At 44.8% G+C, this 20331-nt stretch overlaps 1 protein-coding gene across 1 annotated transcript in view; it reads left to right on the forward strand.

Moving 5' to 3' along the window:
* Positions 1 to 20331, forward strand: part of klhl18 (kelch-like family member 18) — a 44738-nt gene extending 24407 nt beyond the window's left edge. The window contains exons 2-10 of the mRNA XM_056293373.1: positions 7258 to 7388; positions 7890 to 8030; positions 12205 to 12403; positions 14064 to 14224; positions 14666 to 14802; positions 16855 to 17077; positions 17169 to 17273; positions 17541 to 17652; positions 19642 to 20331. Coding sequence (XP_056149348.1) covers positions 7258 to 7388; positions 7890 to 8030; positions 12205 to 12403; positions 14064 to 14224; positions 14666 to 14802; positions 16855 to 17077; positions 17169 to 17273; positions 17541 to 17652; positions 19642 to 20028 — 1596 coding nt within the window. The 3' untranslated portion in view covers positions 20029 to 20331. The remainder of the gene's footprint in view (positions 1 to 7257; positions 7389 to 7889; positions 8031 to 12204; positions 12404 to 14063; positions 14225 to 14665; positions 14803 to 16854; positions 17078 to 17168; positions 17274 to 17540; positions 17653 to 19641) is intronic.

Below are 20331 nucleotides of genomic sequence, written 5' to 3' on the forward strand. Positions count from 1 at the left end.
TGATATGATTCCATGATTTTAGGTGAGAGGATTAGTTAATTTAGACAGTACGTGCAAATATCACATGCCCAGCTGAAACCATGGTTAATGAGTAGTGGTTCTAAAAGTGTAGAGTAAATACAGTGTATTGCATAGAACACATATAGAACATATCAAGAGACTGAGGTGGAGACAAAAGGGAGAGAGAGAGGGTGAAGGTTTGAGATTTAAACTGACCAACTCAAGTCGTTGACCTGTCTCCACCGTAATCTGAAGGTGGGAGTTTCAGTTTTATTGTGGCGATGAGATTAAATCTTCTTCCTGAGGGGCATCCGGGTAGCGTGGCGGTCTATTCTGTTGCCTACCAAAATGGGGATTGGCGGTTCGAATCCCCATGTTACCTCCAGCTTGGTTTGGCGTTCCTACAGACACAATTGGCCGTGTCTGCGGGTGGGAAGCCAGATGTGAGTATGTGTCCTGGGCGCTGCACTAGCGCCTCCTCTGGTTGGTCGGGGCACCTGTTCAGGGAGGAGGGGGAATTGGGGGGAATAGCATGATTCGTGATTCTCCCACGCGCTACGCCCCCCTGGTGAAACTATCAGGTGAAAAGAAGCAGCTGGTGACTCCACATATATCGGAGGAGACGTGGTAGTCTGCAGTCCTCCCCGGATCGGCAGAGGGGGTGGGAAAGTGACCGGGACGGCTCGGAAGAGTGGGGTAATTGGCCAAGTACAACTAGGGGAGAAAAAGGGAGGGGGAATAAAAAAAACCAACTTCTTCCTGTGATCAACGATGACGCTAACCTGGAAACGTTGTCAGGTGGTCCCATGTCTTGCTGTGAATCTGGTTCCGGTATGAAAAGCAGGGTGGTTCCCAGGGTGGGGCCATTAATCCTGTGAGAAGACATGTCTTCTCTGAGGAGCTCCTGTCTGGTGGATGTGAGTTTGGCCCTCTAGTGTGGTGCAGATAAAAGGCTAGTGATTATCACTGGTGGAGTTTTCAAGAAAGGGAGGGTGAGATAATGAGAGCGAGAGAGAGGGAGTCCTCACTACAAGATGCTCACCGGGCCACAAGTCAGCCAAACCGCACAGGGACAGTTCCCGCTGCTGTGAACAAGCATATCAGTAGAATGAACGAGGACGCACTCAGAGTAATTAGAATAAAATTGAACATCAGGTACTGTGTCACCGAATCTGTCTCATTGATAATAATAATAATAATAATAGTACATTTAATTTGTTGGCGCCTTTCGGAGCACTCAAGGACACTTTACAGAACACAGTTAAAAAAAACAAAAACAAGCAGCACTGTACCAGACAGCATAAAGTCAAAACAAAGCAGGGTAGACAATAAAAAGTTAACACAACAGTTAAGTATAAAATCATCATCTGCACAAAACTCAGTGAAGCGTGGATCAGACTGAATATGCCAGTTTGAAAAGGTGCATTTTGAGATGGGATTTGAAGGTTGAAAGAGAGTCAGTGTTGTGAATGTCTTGTAAGAGAGAGTTACATAGGCGGGGGCAGAGTGACTGAATGCTCTAGTCCCCATGGTAGTCAAGGTGGGGGGGGGGGCAGAATGACTGAAGGCTCTAGTCCCCATGGTAGTCAAGGTGGGGGGGGGGCAGAATGACTGAAGGCTCTAGTCCCCATGGTAGTCAAGGTGGGGGGGGGGCAGAATGACTGGAGGCTCTAGTCCCCGTGGTAGTCAAGGCGGGGGGGCAGAATGACTGAAGGCTCTAGTCCCCATGGTAGTCAAGGTGGGGGGGGGCAGAATGACTGAAGGCTCTAGTCCCCATGGTAATCAAGGCGGGGGGGGGGCAGAATGACTGAAAGCTCTAGTCCCCGTGGTAGTCAAGGCGGGGGGGCAGAATGACTGAAGGCTCTAGTCCCCATGGTAGTCAAGGTGGGGGGCAGAATGACTGAAGGCTCTAGTCCCCATGGTAGTCAAGGTGGGGGGCAGAATGACTGAAGGCTCTAGTCCCCATGGTAGTCAAGGTGGGGGGGGCAGAATGACTGAAGGCTCTAGTCCCCATGGTAGTCAAGGTGGGGGGCAGAATGACTGAAGGCTCTAGTCCCCATGGTAGTCAAGGTGGGGGGCAGAATGACTGAAGGCTCTAGTCCCCATGGTAGTCAAGCGGGCCGAGGTATTGTCAGTTGGAGAGCAGAAGAGGATGTGAGTGTGCGGGAGGGCGTGTGGATATGAAGGAGTTCAGAAAGATATGAAGGAGCTGGGTTATTAAGGGCCTTAAAGGTGAGGAGCAGGATCTTGAAGCCAATACACTATTTAACAGGGAGCCAATGGAGTAGCTGAAGAACAGGAGTTATGTGATCTACGGAAGGAGTTCTGGTAATGAGACAGGCAGCTGAATTCTGGACCAACTGAAGTTTATGAAGACACTTGAGGTGCTTGAGGAGCGTGATCCTCCCATGTGCTATGTCCCCCTGGTCAAACTGCTCACTGTCAGCTGAAAAGAAGCAGCGGGTGAGTCCAGTTATCGGGGGGGGGGGGGGGCGTGTGGTAGTCTGCACCCCTCCCCGGATTGGCAGAGGCGGTGGAGCGGGGGGGGTTTCTCCCCCCCCAAAAAAGAAGATACATTTGGGATCATGTGATTCCTTTTCATTGCATGCTTCACAGGTAGGTCTAATACTCTGTCATTCTTATACTGTTCCTGCTTCCTCACATTAGTGTTACAGCCTTTTCTCTTTTAATTCACATTAAGATTGAAGCTTGTAATCTTCACCCTCCAGATAAAGGAGCCCATGATGCACCTTGTGTGGAAGACCTCACTTCAGCCCAAAGTCATGGAGAGAGTTGCAGGAGTGTGAAAGGAACATGCTGAGTTCCACATGTTCAGCGAGCCTTGCGTGTTCTTCTCAAGCCACCAAAGACGGGGATCTAGCAGAGGACAGTGGCCAGTATGCTGCAACCTTGCAGCACATGGACCACCTCGGTGCCACTGCTACTTCTTCTGATGTGCAAGGGAGGCCAAGAAAAGTAAACTGTTTTATTTCTATTATTTCATGTTATAATTAGTGTTTATAGACAAATGATTGTAAAAACAATTCAATTAAAATTCTGAATTCTCTTAATTGCTTGCTCTTTAGATCAAGCGTGAGATGGAGAGTGTAGACTTTTGTACCTTCAGCCATTTTTTGGCTGACATGTTCCATGAGCTAGGAAGTCTTAGCTGCACTCTTACAAGAAACGACCCGATTCTCCCAAAAGCCACGTGTGAACTCCAGAGAACATTGATGGCATTGGAGGGCATGAACCTGGGGCCAAAAAGAGGTGAAGCGTTGGAGAGGTTCATTGCATATGTCCAGAAAGAGATGGCGAAAGTCACCTTTCAGGTTTGCAAGGATGGAATGGTAGGGCTCTATGGTATTCTGACAAAAAATACATCATCTAAAGTTCTTTGCTTCAGTAATGAATCTTTTGTAATATTTCTATAATGTCATTGAGTGAGAGATTGTACACAATATGAAAATGTTTTATTGTACTACATTTCTTTTGGGAATTGAGCTGAAAGGAGATGGTGCAGCCAATCTTGCCTTGAACACATGCCTATTCACACTTCTCACACTCCCCCACCCCCGCCATATTTATTTTTGTAGAGGAGAGTGCAACACCAACAAAATGCAGGAGGAGTAGCAAAAACTGAAAGTCCTTGTTGCCAGCAACTTCAGTGACTTCGAGTACTTGGACCAACCTAGCTCTGTGACAGACTTTTAACAAAAGATCCATACACACATGACTGTGAGGTATGTCAGTAGTAATCTCTAGAATTAGTTTAACAAATTTTAATGTAACTTTCACAGAACTTACATACGTATTAGCTGCTGTTTTACAGAACATCCTGCACTTGGTTGCAGTCATGCTGCTGCTTCCAGTCTGCTCTGGCCAGTGTGAGAGAGGGATCTCTGCTTCCAGTCTGCTCTGGCCAGTGTGAGAGAGGGATCTCTGCTTCCAGTCTGCTCTGGCCAGTGTGAGAGAGGGAACTCTGCACAGAAGAGAATGAAAACTTCTGTGTGGAGCAGTCTTCCTGTCTCCACCACAAAAGATCTCATTTGGATCAGGATCATGGAGGGATGTGCATTGGAAATATTCTACCCAACAAATTCTGCAGCGCATTGGCTTTCCTCATCTTGATGTTCAAGGCGGCCCAGCAATAAGGAGTGGCCACAGTTTATTTCTGAACTTGAAGGGATTTTGTAAAGAACCAGTTCAAATGCCAGTCAACAATAAATAAATGTATTTTTTTTTACCAATGAAACATGTTTAACTTTCCACCTGTGTGTGCTAATAAATCTTATTTGTGCACTGGAATCTTTAGCTTGCTAGCACCAGTGCTGCCACCTAAAGTGTGAGCATCCACCCTGGAACTGTATGAAGGGCTGCAACAGAACTTTGCTAGCTTAGAGAGTTCAATGTAAAACATTATTCATCTAAATATTCCACTATTACCTGGTGATATTCCTTAAAAAAGGCAAGAGAATGTGATGGCCGAGGCATTGTGCCTGGACAGTTTTCTGAGTTCCTGTCTTGAGGTACAGGAGTATTAAGAGATCTGCTTTTGTCCTTTATACTTTAAGCAGCATTACAGCAGAGTCGACAGAAATAATTCAAAATCCCCTTTACCCATGACTCAGCTGTTGCTTTAGCTGTGTTAGCGTAGCACTGAAAGCAGTTATTAGGATGAAGGGTTTAAAGGGACATGGTATTAAATGTGTTGACAAGCAGCTGGAGTTGAAACATTGAAGGTTTTAAATATCTTTATCTAATATTAGATGTTGGTCTGCCCACATTGATGTGTGGAAAAAAATTCATCAATATGACATTAGATACCAAAGAGAGGGTAAAGTAAGACCTCAGCAGAAAATACTGGTGGTTTTCTAGTTAGCAGATTATGATATATTCATTAATTATTCTGTATGTATGAGAGAGAGAAGGTTGGATGATGTGGGGATAGTGAATTAGGAAGTGTGGTGGATTAGCAAGGAGGAAGTGAGGGCAGCTATGAAGAGGATGAAGAGTGGAAAGGCAGTTGGTCCTGATGACATACCTGTGGAGGCATGGAGGTGTTTAGGAGAGATGGCAGTGGGGTTTTTAACTAGATTGTTTAACACAATCTTGGAAAGTGAGAGGATGCCTGAGGAGTGGAGAAGAAGCATACTGGTACCGATTTTCAAGAACAAGGGTGATGTGCAGAACTGTAGCAACTACAGAGGTATAAAGTTGATCAGCCACAGCATGAAGATATGGGAAAGAGTAATAGAAGCTAGGTTAAGAGGAGGAGAGGTGATGATCAGCAGCAGCAGTATGGTTTCATGCCACGAAAGAGCACCACAGATGCGATGTTTGCTTTGAGAATGTTGATGGAGAAGTATAGAGAAGGCCAGAAAGAGCTGCATTGTGTCTTTGTAGATTTAGAGAAAGCATATGACAGGGTGCCGAGAGAGGAGGTGTGGTATTGTATGAGGAAGTCGGGAGTTGCAGGGAAAGTATGTAGGAGTGGTGCAGGATATGTATGAGGGAAGTGTGACAGTGGTGAGGTGTGCGGTTGGAATGACAGATGGGGTCAAGATGGAGGTGGGATTACATCAAGGATCGGCTCTGAGCCCTTTCTTGTTTGCAACGGTGATGGACAGGTTGATGGACGAGATCAGGCAGGAGTCTCCTTTGACGATGATGTTTGTGGATGACATTGTGATCTGTAGTGAGAGTAGGGTGCAGGTGGAGGAGAGCCTGGAGAGGTGGAGGTATGCACTTGAGAGAAGAGGGAATGAAAGTCAGTAGGAGCAAGACAGAATACCTATGCATGAATGAGAGAGAGGACAGTGGAATGGAGAGGATGCAAGGAGTGGAGGTTTACGAAGGCGTATGAGTTTAAATACTTGGGGTCAACTGTCCAAAGTAACGGGGAGTGCAGTAGAGAGGTGAAGAAGAGAGTGCAGGCAGGGTGGAGTGGGTGGAGAAGAGTGTCAGGAGTGATTTGTGACAGAAGGGTACCAGTAAGAGTTAAAGGGAAGGTTTACAAGATGGCAGTGAGACCAGCTATGTTGTATGGTTTGGAGACAGTGGCACTGATGAAAAGACAGGAGGTGGAGCTGGAGGTGGCAGAGTTGAAGATGCTAAGATTTTTATTGGGAGTGATGAAGAAGGACAGGATTAGGAACGAGTATATTAGAGGGACAGCTCAGGTTGGATGGTTTGGAGACAAAATAAGAGAGACAAATAGGGGTGGGGGTAGATACTAGTAGGGGTGGGGGTAGATACTAGTAGGGGTGGGAATGTTGAGGCGCCTCATGATTTGATTGTGATTCAGACAGCTACGATGTGATTATAAAACGATTATTGATGCATCAACATGTTTGATTTCTACACATGATTTATTTTTCTCACTGTGTGACTACTTGCTACTTTTAAAACATAGCACGATTGTAATGATCATAATTAAACAGATGAGTGGACTTCCATCATCTTTTATTAGTACAGTAACAAATAGAGGAGACGTGTCAGCTGAAAGGCCACGTTTCCCAGCATGCAAAGAAGCAACAAGAAAAGAAACTAAAGTGTGCCTGCTGCAGCATCCTTGTTGTACATGAACACGGGCTTCAGCAAGACTTCAGCAGTCACTGGATAACATAAAAAGCTGCTCTCATTCACACACAGACAATAAAGACTTGAACCACATCCTCCTGTTATGGGCAATGAGCACACAATCCCTCAGACAAACAAAACAAAACATTTTGCTGGATATTAAAATCAAAAACAGCTTCCATACAAAAACAGCAGAATTGTGTACCAGCGCTCATACAAAACCAATGCTTTGTGTGGAATATGTGGTAAAACAATAAATAATGGAGAAAATACACATAATAGGCCACAATGAAGGCATGGAAGTGCAACATAGCACACATGCTTAGCTGGTGCTGCTGGGATGTGTAAGTTTTTGTGTAAGAACAGGAGCTGGTCTACATGCTGCGCTGTGCAGTAACTAATCCCCTGCACGTGAGACACCAGCTGCCAGTCGTGGGTACTAAAGTGCAGTTACGGAGACATAAGATTCTGTAGCAGTGGATGTCCATGCATCACATGTTGTTGCTATCCTACTCGCTTTCCTCAGTGAGTCCATGACTTCGGTGTTGGTTTGGTTGCAGAGTGTGGGTATCGCTGTGTCGGTGAAGAAGCGTCACCAGAGAAAAAACTTTACTGATTATACCTTTTAATGGAAGCTAAATCCACCTAACAGTAAGCTTCTGTCTCCCTCTGCAGGTTGGTGACCATAAGTTCAGCGCCCACAGGATCGTCCTGGCAGCTTCGATCCCCTATTTCCACGCTATGTTCACCAACGACATGGTAGAGTGTAAACAGGATGAGATCGTCATGCAGGGAATGGACCCCAGGTAGAAACACTGCATACAATCAACTCTGACGGGCTTGGGTTGTACTAGGCAGCTCCCAGTGAAAGACAGTAAAGGACCGGCTAGTTTTCTGAAGCTAAAGCAGAGCCTGGGTGGCTCTTAGATCAGAAGGGAGTTAAACCCGCGAGGTCGAACTGACTGGGTTGAGCTGAACTACAGGTTAAAGATGTTGAAATCTGTGGATAACTAATAAATAATGAAAACAGAAGATAACCATGACTGTCTGAAGAGACTTGCAGGTTTACTCCCATCTCAGGTAAATACAGTACTCTGACAGTATCTACAACAATGGAACAAGTTATCTTGTTGGAAGGTAAAAAAGATTCCCAGTAAACAGCTTGGCTATCTTTACTGGCCTCATACTCATCCTTTAAAGTAGAATGGAAAAGATTCAACTGGTTTCTCTCATGCTAGTTTTCTTGTCTTGCATGGTATGCATGTTTAAGTTTTGACCTTCTTGTCCTCGTCTTGTCCTCCACACAGTGCGCTGGAGGCTCTGATCAACTTTGCATATAACGGCCACATTGCCATCGACCAGCAGAACGTCCAATCTCTGCTGATAGGAGCAAGTTTCCTTCAGCTGCAGAATGTTAAAGATGCCTGCTGCTCCTTCCTCCAAGAGAGGTGTGTACCCCCCCCCCCCCCCCACACACACACACACACAGGATCGGACAGTTCAAACTCCACAGCCGTCTGGGAAGTGAAATCTCCTTCTGTGTCTTTGGCAGCATCGGTTCAGTTCCGATAGGACATGGGTGTCAACAGGCAGTGCACAAAGGCAATGCATAGGGCGCAGAGAAGCGATTTTTTTTCCTTTTCTATATTAGTACCATCAAGTGTGGAGGTGTTGGAGAAACATCTGGGTCTTTAGCTTCTTCTTCAAGATGGAGAGGGACTCAGCGGATCGAATGGAGTTTGGTAACTCGTTCCACCACCGAGGATCTACAGAAGAGAAGAGTCTGGCTAGTGACTTAGGGCCCCGTTGTGGCAGAAGTGCCAGGCACCTTTCATTGGCAGAGCGTAGTCAGCGGGACTGAGTGCAGACCTGAATGAGGGAGATCAGGTAGGAAGGAGCCGTTTTAGTTGCTATTTTGTAAGCGAGCAACAAGGTTTTGAATTTGATGCGGGCAACAACTGGGAGCCAGTGGAGGGATATGAACAGCGGAGTGACGTGTGCTGTTTTGGGTGGCACTCTGTGGGGGGTACTGCGGGAGTATCGGGGGCCGGGGCAGTTGCTACAAGCCATTCGATCCTTGTATAACCAAAGTGAGATCTGGGTCCGCATTATTGGTACAAAGTCAAACATGTTTTCAGTGGGTGTTGGACTCCGCCAAGGTTGTCCCTCGTCTTCGATTCTGTTTGTGATATTCATGGACAGGATCTCAAGACGCAGCCAAGGTGAGGAGTGTGTCCATTTTGGGAACCTCAGAATTACATCTCTGCTCTTCGAAGATGATGTGGGTTTTTTTGGCTTCATTAGAACAAGATGTCCAGCGCTCACTGGGGCAATTTGCAGCTGAGTGTGAAATGGCTGGGATGAGAGTCAGCACCTCCAAGTCTGAGGCCATGGTTCTCTACAGGAAAATGGTGGATTGCTCCCTCCAGGTTGGAGATGAGTTGTTGCCTCAAGTGAAGGAGTTCAAGTATCTCGGGGTCTTGTTCACGAGTGAGGGTAGGATGGAGCAGGAAATTGACAGGCGGATTGGTGCAGCATCAGCAGTAATGCGGACGTTGTACCGGACCGTTGTGGTGAAGAAGGAGCTGAGCCAGAAGGCAAATTTACCAGTCAATCTCAATTTACCAGTCAATCTTCGTTCCAACCCTCACCTATGGTCATGAGCTTTGGGTAGTGACTGAAAGGGTGAGATTGCGGATACAAGCAGCTGAACTGAGTTTCCTCCGTAGGGTGTTTGGGCTCAGCCTTAGCGATAGGGTGAGGAGCTTGCACATCCGGAGGGAGCTTGGAGTAGTAGTCTGGTAGGAAGAGGGGCTCCCCATGCACCCCGATGATATATTTTTTCTAACTTACGTTTTCGTAATCCTCAAAGGGTCTAATAAACGAATTTTGATTTTCCCATTGTGAAATCTTGTTCCAAGGGGTCCGTTTGGTGGCCATCTTGGCAGCCATCTTGGATTTCCAATGAAAATTGATGATCGGCATAACTTTGGAACCAGACATCATACAGAGACAAATGACCCCATTTTTCCGACTAATTCCAGCACGGGGAATCGATTGAGAGGTTTATTTTCATGATAAGAACAAGCTGGATACATTAAAGCTCGAAAAAGTGTGAAAAAATCAGTATAATTTACACTTAAATCTTGCATGGGGACCCCATCTTCCTACCTGACTAGTAGAAGCAATAATAACGTTCTCTTTTTAGCATATTGAGCAGGATACTTTCAAAATTTCCTTGATATCATTTACTAATGCAATCTCTGGTTACTTTTCTTGGTGAAGGTATTACTGTAGAATCAGCTAGAACTGGTGGTGGTGATAACACACTAACATTTGTAGCATAGTTATTAGTGGTGGTGGACGATCATGCCAAAGAAATGCAAGCGTGATAATGATGGAGGGTCAGAAGAAGTGCAGAAGTGTCGTTCTACATGTTGTATTTTACATGTTAGTGGCATTCAGCATCGAGACAAGGCTGGAAGAAGACGGAGGAGAGCATCTTGGAGCCAGTGTGGTCATGTGGCCCTATTCTTCCCCCTTCCCTCGTTGACTTGCTAGAGAAAACCGTTGAGGAGGTGGAGGAGGAAGGGGATGAAGGCGAGAAATTGATTATGAGGAGATTCTTAATAATGATGAATAGACATACAGTAGGGCAAAATGAAAAAGGACATCACCTATTGCTTGCATACCTTATTCTATCACACAGTATGAGAAAGGCCAAGAAGAAGTTTTCTTTCTTGACTTACTGAACTCATCTATAGTTATTTTTCATGAACTACTGGCAATTGCAGTTCATTCCAGACTTCGTGGGAATCCTATTGTTTAGTATTATGTATGTAGATTGATATCGTGCTACATTTTGAGTATAAATTATACTGATTTTTCATACTTTTTGGCGTTTTAGTGCATCCAGCTTGTTTAAATCATGAAAATACCCCTCTCAGTCGATTTCTCATGACCAAATTAGTCAGAAAAATGGGGTCATTTGTCTCTTTATGATGTCTAGTTTCAAAGTTATGCCGATTATCAATTATCATCAGAAATCCAATATGACTACCAAAATGGCTGCCAAACAAACCCCTTGGGACAATATTTCGCAATGGGAACATAAAAATCCGTTTACTAGACATCATGAGAATTACAAAAATGTAAGTAAGAAAATATATATCATTGGGGTGCATGGGGACCCCATTTTTCTACTCGACTATAGAGCCACTGCTCCTTTGTGTCGAAAGGAGCCAGTTGAGGTGGTTCAGGCATCTGATTAGGATGCCTCCTGGGCACCGTCCTTTGGAGGTTTTCCAGGCATGTCCAACTGGGGGGAGACCCCGGGGTACACCAAGAACTCACTTGAGGGACTACATGTCCAATCTGCCTTGGGATCCAGGAGGAGCTGGAGGGCATTGCTGGGGAGAGGGACGTCTGGGGTGCCCTACTTAGCTTGCTGCCACAGCGACCTGACCCCAGAGAAGCGGCTGATGATGAGATAACTGTAGTTATATTCTTATTCTATTTATTCAGTCTAATAATAATAATGATGCTAATAATAATAAAAATGATGATAATGATGGTAGTAATGATGATGAGCTCAAAACAACTCATGCTATGTCCATATTTCATGAACCTTGGGGATTGCCTCTTGTCACCAAGCCATTTAGATATGTGGTTGTTCTTAAATTTAAGGCCATGCTCATTGAGCAACCTTAAGTAAAGCATAGACCCCGGCTGTCTGACAACTTTATCAACTGTTAAATGGTTTGTGTCCCTCACGGTTTGGCTATTTATACTATGGTGTCGCTTGTGATTCACAAATGTGCCCTTGATCACATTCGGGTCTGTAATCTTGATAAGTGTTTCATTTCCAATACCGACAACTCTCAGAGACAGCAGCTTGTTCCTGTGTTGCTTCTCTCTGACTGGTGGGAAGATGAAGGAATCTGCACCAGTGAATGAGATGACAGCAGTCACAGCTGATGCATTATTGTACTGATGGATGCTTGTGAAAGATCTACATCATTGTTATTGCATTGTTACAATTTTCTGGTTCCCAAGAGCTGTAAAGTCACAAGAAGTTAACATTTTACAAAGATGGCACCCGATCTACACAATGGGAGAGATTATATCTCCGATGAAGTCAGTCACAAAAAGCATTCATTTGGATCAAGTCCATTTTTCTTCATTAACTCCACATTGTGAAGCAGTCCCTCCTGCCATAGAATGTGTGAACACGTCTTGTCTCACCACTGTTTGTTGTGAACTACCAGGTTAGGCTAGCTATCCAGCGCTCATAAATGCTGTTGGATTTAGGAGAACTAACCTAGCAGAAAAACTGGAAATCTGCTCTGCTGTTCGTAAAATATGACCAAAAATGGGTCACTGAGAAAATTCAGGTTAGGACCAATTTTCTCCCCTGAGACACTTGATAACTACAAGCCCTGAAATGTTCCTGGGAGCAAGACCATGAAGTGCCTTGACAGTTATCAATAAAATGTTGAAGTCAATCCTAAAAACAACAAATAACCAATGTAAAGCAGCTAGGAAGGTTTTACATGATCTGCTGAGAAGCCTGTTAGCTCTAATGGATCTACTGAAGTGTTTGTCTGCGGTCTTCATCTGCAGGTTACATCCTAAAAACTGCCTGGGAGTCCGGCAGTTTGCAGAGACCATGATGTGCACCACTCTGTATGACTCGGCCAACAGCTTCGTCTACCAGCACTTTGTGGAGGTGTCGCTATCGGAGGAGTTCCTCAGCCTCAGTGCAGAGGAGGTGTTGGAGCTCATTGGCTGTGATGAACTCAACATCAAAGCAGAGGAACAGGTTCTTCATTTTCATTTTCCTCTCCTCCTTCTTCTCCTTCTCCACCTCCACACTACGACCAGAGGAAGAGAGATGCCGAGGCATCAAAGGTCTTTTGTAGTCTAGCGATTCTCCTCTCTTCCAAAGTGTTTGAAACCAAATTATGGAGTCAATTTAGAGCCAAAAGGATAAAAGCAAAAAATACAAAAAACAAAACGTAAACACAAAATCAAAACTGTAAACAAGAGACAAGTTGGAGGCAAGGGTGCTGTCATGAGGTCAGTCGTCTTGGTTTTATGGTGTGATATTATTATTATTTTCCTGTTATTTTCGCCTGTCTTTGCATGTTTTTGTACCGTCACTCTCAGTTTCCATGGTTTCTCTTGGATTCTGGCTCTGTTTTGACATGGGGCGGGCTCACTGGATCCTATAGGCCACTCAGCAAGTGATTGACACATGTCAAGGGGAGATTCAAGAGTCACCTCAGACCTGCCCACCCAGCCCCGATGGTTCAGGATTAGAACTTGTGATGGTAAAGAATTAGGTGCCTGGAGTAGGTAACCTTTTAATGTTTCATTTTTTTTCTTTGTTTTCTTTTTTTTATCTCCTATGCCATTTTTCTAAATTGAAGTTGTTTTCCAGTTAATCTATTTATATATATATATATTTTATTTATCCCCCCTTACCCTATTTTTCGAGCCGTCCCGGTCACTGCAGCACCCCGTCTGCTGATCGGGGGGGGGGGCTGCAGACTACCACATGCCTCCTCCGATACATGTGGAGTCGCCAGCTGCTTCTTTTCACCTGACAGTGAGGAGTTTCACCAGGGGGTTGTAGCACATGGGAGGATCACGCTATTCCTCCCAGTTCCCCCTCCCCCGAACAGGTGCCTCGACCGACCAGAGGAGGCGCTAGTGCAGCGACCATGACACATACCCACATCCGGCTTCCCACCTGCAGCCACAGCCAATTGTGTCTGTAGGGATGCCCAACCAAACCGGAGGTCAGACGGGGAATGGAAACGGAGATCCTCGTGTTGGTAGGGGATGGAATAGACCACCACGCTATTTGATATAAAATTAGAGTCACGCATTTCACGCCATCACTATGTTTCTACTCCTGAACTCAGAGAAGATGGGTGGGCGAGTCTGTGGTGACGCTTGAACCTACCCCTGACATGTTCCATTACATGGTAAGTTGCCTATAGAATCCATTGAGCCCGCCCCATGTTGAAACAGGGCCAAAATCCAAGAGAAGATATTGAAACTGACTGAGAATTAATACTTTATTCATTTCTCCTTGGGGATGAATAAAGTATTCCGATTCTGAGAATGACGGTACAAGGATATCAAGACAGGCGAAGGATCTGAGAGTGATCATGACAATATGACATCATAAAACCAAGACAACTGATTTCATGACAGCACCCTTGCCTGCAACTCTTTTGTTTTTTGATTAATTTGTTTTGCTTGTGGTTTCAGTTTTCTCATTAAGGGTTTTTTGTTTTGTTCTTTCAGTCTTTTTTTCTCTAAACTGACTCGTCACTGAATTCCCTCTGTTATTTTCTGATATTTCAAATGATGAGCAGTTTTTGTCACAGCAGCTGGAAACTAAAAACCCACACAGCTCAAACAGAACAGGGTTGGTCCATGTTTTTTCTGATTTCATCTGTCTGGTTCAGGTGTTCGATGCAGTTCTGGCATGGGTCCGTAATGACCGAGAGGAGCGGGAGGTTCTCTTACCAGAGCTGCTTTCTAAGATCCGACTTCCTCTGTGCCGACCTCAGTTCCTGTCAGACCATGTACAGCAGGATGAGCTGGTCCGCTGCTGCCATAAGTGCAGGTGACTGATGCTGAAACAGCAAACTCCCACTTTCCACTCCACTTCATGAGAGTTAGAGCCAGAGTGTGGGTGCAAGGTTGTCGTCTTACAGCAGTAAACTGAGATGATGTTGATAAAGTTTCAAGTCGGGCTGAGGGGTCAGAGGTTAATGGTTAGGGTTTCTGTTGAGGTCTGTTTGCTGTATCTATGCCCGCTTGACCAAATAATATCCCTCCAGAAAAGCTCATTGATGTGAGATGACTGTAGATTCTCTGTCTTCTCTCTTGAGCTGTAACACCAACAGACACAAGGGGTGGGTTATGTAACCTCACATCAAACTGGCCCCTCACATCCAACTCAGGTTATTCTCTAGGTGCTTCCAGGTTAACGGGTTCACTAGTTGTCACTGTTCCATATGTTGCATCATATCCTGTAGTGACGTCACAGCCATCTTCTTCACAGAGATCTGGTTGATGAAGCTAAAGATTTCCACCTGATGCCTGAGCGCCGGCCTCATCTGCCTGCATTCAAAACTCGCCAGCGATGCTGCACATCCATCTCAGGACTCATCTATGCTGTTGGGGGGCTCAACACTTCTGGTAATCCTCTCTGCCATGACAAAAAAGAGGGAGTTATGTCATGAACTATTTTTTTTTTCTGTTTCAAAGTACAAATTAGTTTTTAAATTCCACATTGCAGAATAAATTCACAGAGTTGTGTTAAATAGATCAGACCAATGCTTAATTTGTAAATGAGGAGGTCCCGGAGCACTGAGAGGGTGTTGCTCCGGGAGGTTAGGGGTGAGAAAAAAAGTAACGGAATGCATTTAAAAATGCAGAAAACAGTGCTTTTCATGATGCTGAAACAGCTACACAATAGTCAGGTGCTTTTAGACCAATAATTTTATTGTTGCTTTTATTAAATAGACGGGCCTAGCCTAATCTGACATGACAACGAGGCAGTAGACACATGCACAGTAGCAAAGTTCGCCAAGTTAATGCCGAGCTAAAGAAACTTTCAAATGTGTAGACGAAAAACATTAAACAACTTGCCAGCATACAATGCATATAGGCTATGGCCCTTGAATTACGCAATTTTAGCCGATACACTGATCACCATCACAAAACTATAAGGCTCAATCAACAACACCGCTGAAAATAATTTTCAAAAAGTACCTTTTGTTTATTTGTCCAAAACAGCCCACAAAACATCAATAGAGCCTTCAGCCTTCTCCTCCCTGCTTCTTACTTTACTCCTAGTGTCCTGTGCAGTTCTATGTCCTTTAGTAATCCATGGCCTCACGTATGGAATGGGGTTGAACAGGGTGAGCAGTGGTCCAACAAGGCAAAGGAAGAGTAGTGTGGAGATGGTGGATGTGCAGAGATGACCTGTTGGCGGTACAGAGTAGGTTCATCTAGGAAAAGCCCCTCTCACACTCTGCACTTGAGATGGGGACAGTGTTGACTACTGCCAAGAGGTCTTTCAGTCCATCTGGGACAAATTTCCAACCATTGTCCCTAGATTCTCTATATGCCCGAATGACATTCCGCGCGCCATCGATTCTAAACTGCTGGCAGAGTCTTTCGACTTCATCTTCCCCAAACAGTGCCCCAGGGTCATCCGACCAATACTGTGGGAAGAGTACTTTTAAATCATCAATTAACTCGTTGTATCCTGTTTGGTATTTCCCTTGTGTTAGCATACGTTTCTCCAGATTCCTTGCCAGGCTTCCGAAAAACGCCCTCTGGTCCAAGGTTCTATCGCTCGTTCATCCTGTATGTAGGGGTACACCTTGAAAAACGTTCTCTTCGATTGCCCTCTGGCTCGTTCTCCCCCTCTTTTTCCTCATGCTCCTCGTGTTTGCTAGTAGCAGGTGCTGCCACGCTTGTGCTAGCTAGCTGCTGTGCTGTGCTGTGCCCTTCCCTGTTGGTCTTCCGAAATTACCCTGGCTTTCTTAGGGTTCGGCTGACCTGCTGGTCTGAACAAACTAAACACATCTGACTGTCTTTTTGACATTTTTTAATCAATGGCTTTTAATAGAGTAGGTGGCTAGTTGTTGTGAGTCTAATATGGCGGTAATGTTAGCTCCTTTGACGTGGCGTGCACTGCGTGACTTGAGCGATTGACGTCTGTCTGTCTGTCTGTCTCTCTCTCTCTCTCTATTTAAAAAAATAGCCGATTTTAAATGCATCAAACGTAGACAAACAAGCGATTTACGAAAACCGTCAATGGGAAATAATAGAGTGACAGAACAGATAACGGTAAATATTAGAGATTTTTTTTTTACAGATTTGTATAGTGACGACAGAGGTGGCAGAGCCAATCAAATAGGTGCCTGTCCAAATCTGGGAGGTGCCGGAGTGCGCTCCGGCTTGCTCTGGCACAAATTAAGCCCTGGATCAGGCTAATAGTGAATTCATGTATTTGGAAAGAATTCTGCTTCGAGACATCTAAAGTTGATCAGACAAGGTGACTTTGGAAAGAAAGGTGGACGAATCAATCTTAGTCTTCAGGTGGAGTATTGATGGTTCGGGTCTTTTATGTCATCTTTTCCTTCAGCTATGAGAAGACATGTGAGTTTTTATGATTGAAGGAAACAAGTGAAGAGGAGGAGGCTAAATGCCCTGATAGGTTTGTTTGTCTTTTTCCAGGTGACTCATTAAATGTAGTTGAAGTGTTTGATCCAGTTGGAAACTTTTGGGAGCGATGCCAGCCAATGAGAACAGCTCGAAGCAGAGTAGGCGTGGCTGTTGTCAATGGGCTGCTGTATGCCATTGGTGGCTACGATGGCCAATCACGACTCAGCACTGTGGAGGTTTATAACCCCGAGACAGACACTTGGATCCAAGTTTCTAGTATGAGCAGTCAGCGCAGGTGAGGATCATCTCAACCCATTTCAGAATAAAAGTACATGTGAGTAGAGATCCTCCCAAAACCAACCCAGCTCTCCCTCCCCCTCTCTCAGTGCCATGGGAACGGTTGTGATTGACGGCCATATATATGTGTGCGGCGGCTATGACGGCAAGTCCTCTCTGAGCTCAGTAGAATGCTACTCTCCAGAAACTGACAGGTGACCGTTTGCTACCATTCCCCTCTCATGCCATATCACCATGACAAGCTTCAGAACAGAACCACAACACTTCCTGTTTTTTGCCTCCTTTCTAAACCCATTCATTATCACTCACTTTGACTCAGCCTTGTCATTTAAATGTTATGTAGTCAATTTATCATCCAACCTGCAACTTAACGGTTAAAGCTTGCATAATGAATTTGACAGTTTGGTAGAACAGAATAGAAATGTTCTCATTGTCACATTGGTTTTTAAAATGTTCTTTAGGTGGACGGTAGTGACAGAGATGAGCGCCAGTAGGAGTGCAGCAGGGGTGACCGTCTTCGATGGAAGAGTCTTTGTCTCTGGCGGCCATGATGGTTTACAAATCTTCAACACGGTCAGTTTCTTCATTGGTAATTAAACTGATTGTTCAACACCAGGCATGTTTAACCATCTACCACAGTACATAGTACACATGGTACACACAGAAAAGTACCTCTAACAGTACTAACATACTACCACAGTGCATGGTACACATGACACACACACAAAAGTACCTCTAACAGTACTAACATAGTACCACAGTACATAATGATACACATGGTACACAGAAAACAGTACCTCTAACAGTATTAACATAGTACCACAGTACATACTGATACACATGGTACACACACAACAGTACCTCTAACAGTATCTCTAACAGACTAACATAGTATAACACTAAAATCATAGTACAACACTAAAATTACTAATGATCTTTTGATGGCAGCTGACTCTGGGCTCTTAACCATACTTGTCCTTCTTGATCTGAGTGCAGCCTTTGATACCATCTCACACAACATCCTCCTAGAGAGATTAGCTTCCATTGGAATAACAGGCACCCCCCTTGACTGGTTTAGATCATATCTCTCTGGCCGCACTCAGTTTGTCCAACTTAAAAATTTGAGGTCACAGTCCTTTCCTGTTACTACCGGTGTTCCCCAGGGATCTGTATTTGGACCCCTCCTATTTCTTATTTACCTATTACCTCTTGGCCACATTTTCAAGAAATTTGACATTCAATTTTACTGCTACAGGGATGACACCCAGCTTTATCTATCCACTAAGCCTACCTCCACTCTTCCGCCCACTTCCCTTTCTGACTGCTTAGTCGAAATTAAATCCTGGTTCTCATACTTAATACTGATAAAATCGAGGTCCATCTAGTAGGTACTAAATCTACTTTGGCTAAACCTGAGTTTTCCCCTATTGACAATTCTATTGTTCCCCGTCACCTCAGGTTAAGAGTCTGGGTGTCATCTTGGACAGCACATTATCTTTTGAAGCTCACATCAACAATGTTACTCGGTCTGCATACTTCCACCTACGCAATATTAATAGTCTTCGCCCGTCACATACAACTAACTGCACAGCCATACTCATTCACACCCTGGTTACATCCCATATTGACTACTGTAATTCTATCCTCTTTGGTCTTTCCCTCATGTGTCTTCATAAACTTCAGTTAGTCTAGAATTCAGCTGCCCGTATCATTACCAGAACTCCTTCCATAGATCATATCACTCCTGTTCTTCAGCAACTCCATTGGCTCCCTGTTAAATACCATATTGACTTCAAGATCCTGCTCCTCACTTTTAAGGCCCTTAATAACCTAGCTCCTTCATATCGTTCTGAACTCCTTCATATCCACACGCCTTCCTGCACTCTCAGATCCTCTTCTGCTCTCCAACTCACAATACCATCGGTCTGCTTGACTACCATGGGGACTAAAGCCTTCAGTCATTCTGGCCCTCAACTTGACTACCATGGGGACTAGAGCCTTCAGTCGTTCTGCCCCCGCCTATGGAACTCTCTCCCACAAGACATTCACAATATTGACTCTCTTTCAACCTTCAAATCCCATCTCAAAACACACCTTTTCAAACTGGCATATTCAGTCTGATCCACGCTTCACTGAGTTTTGTGCAGATGATGATTTTATACTTATCTGTTGTGTTAACTTTTTATTATCTACCCTGCTTTGTTTTGATTCTATGCTGTCTGATACAGTGCTGCTTGTTTTTTACTGTGTTCTGTAAGGTGTCCTTGAGTGCTCTGAAAGGTGCCCACAAATAAAATGTAGTATTATTATTACAACAGTACATACTGATACACATGGTACATAGACAACAGTACCTCTAACAGACTAACATAGTACCACAGTATATACTGGTACGCATGGTACACAGACAACAGTACCTCTAACAGTATTAACATAGTACCACATTACACAGATGAATTTGATGTGCTTTATTTCGAGCTAACCAAATACTGTACATAAACCGTACATAACCAAATACTGTATATGAGTAGATTTGTTCTAATGCATCTGTCTGTCCTGCAGGTGGAGTATTACAACCACCACACAGACCGGTGGCACCCTGTTGCAGGGATGATAAACAAACGGTGTCGCCACGGTGCTGCAGCGCTGGGCAGCCACATGTATGTGGTGGGAGGTTATGACGGGTCAGGCTTCCTCAGTGGTGCGGAAGTTTACAGCTCTGTGACTGGACAGTGGAGCCACCTGGTGGCCATGAACACACGCCGCAGCCGGGTGTCACTTGTGGCCACCTCAGGCAGACTGTATGCTGTGGGCGGGTACGACGGCCAATCCAACCTCAGCTCTGTAGAGGTTTACAATCCTGAGACCAACCACTGGATGTTCATGGCCCCCATGGTTTGCCACGAGGGAGGAGTAGGGGTGGGGTGCATACCTCTCCACCCAGTCTAACCCCCGGGATGATGAGATTCTGATGGGCCTGGGAGACAGGATGAGATATCTCTCCTGTAGTTTTACTTATCTTCATCTCAGCAGGTACTATGGTTGGTCTGACCCCCAGACAGACTCTACAGCTTGAGAGAAAGACTCTGCTCAGAGGCAGAATGAAGCCAGTGGGATTATGGGTAAAGGCTCTTCTGCTCACCTTTGGGGAACTTGTTTGTGTACTGCTCTTAGCAACTGTGTAAATGTGTGGACTGATCAATCAATTATTAAATGTTGATTTTATACTTGATTCTAAAAGCTCAGATATAA

This window comes from Lampris incognitus, chromosome 14 (assembly GCF_029633865.1).
Source record: "Lampris incognitus isolate fLamInc1 chromosome 14, fLamInc1.hap2, whole genome shotgun sequence".
Classification (NCBI taxonomy): Eukaryota; Metazoa; Chordata; class Actinopteri; order Lampriformes; family Lampridae; genus Lampris; species Lampris incognitus.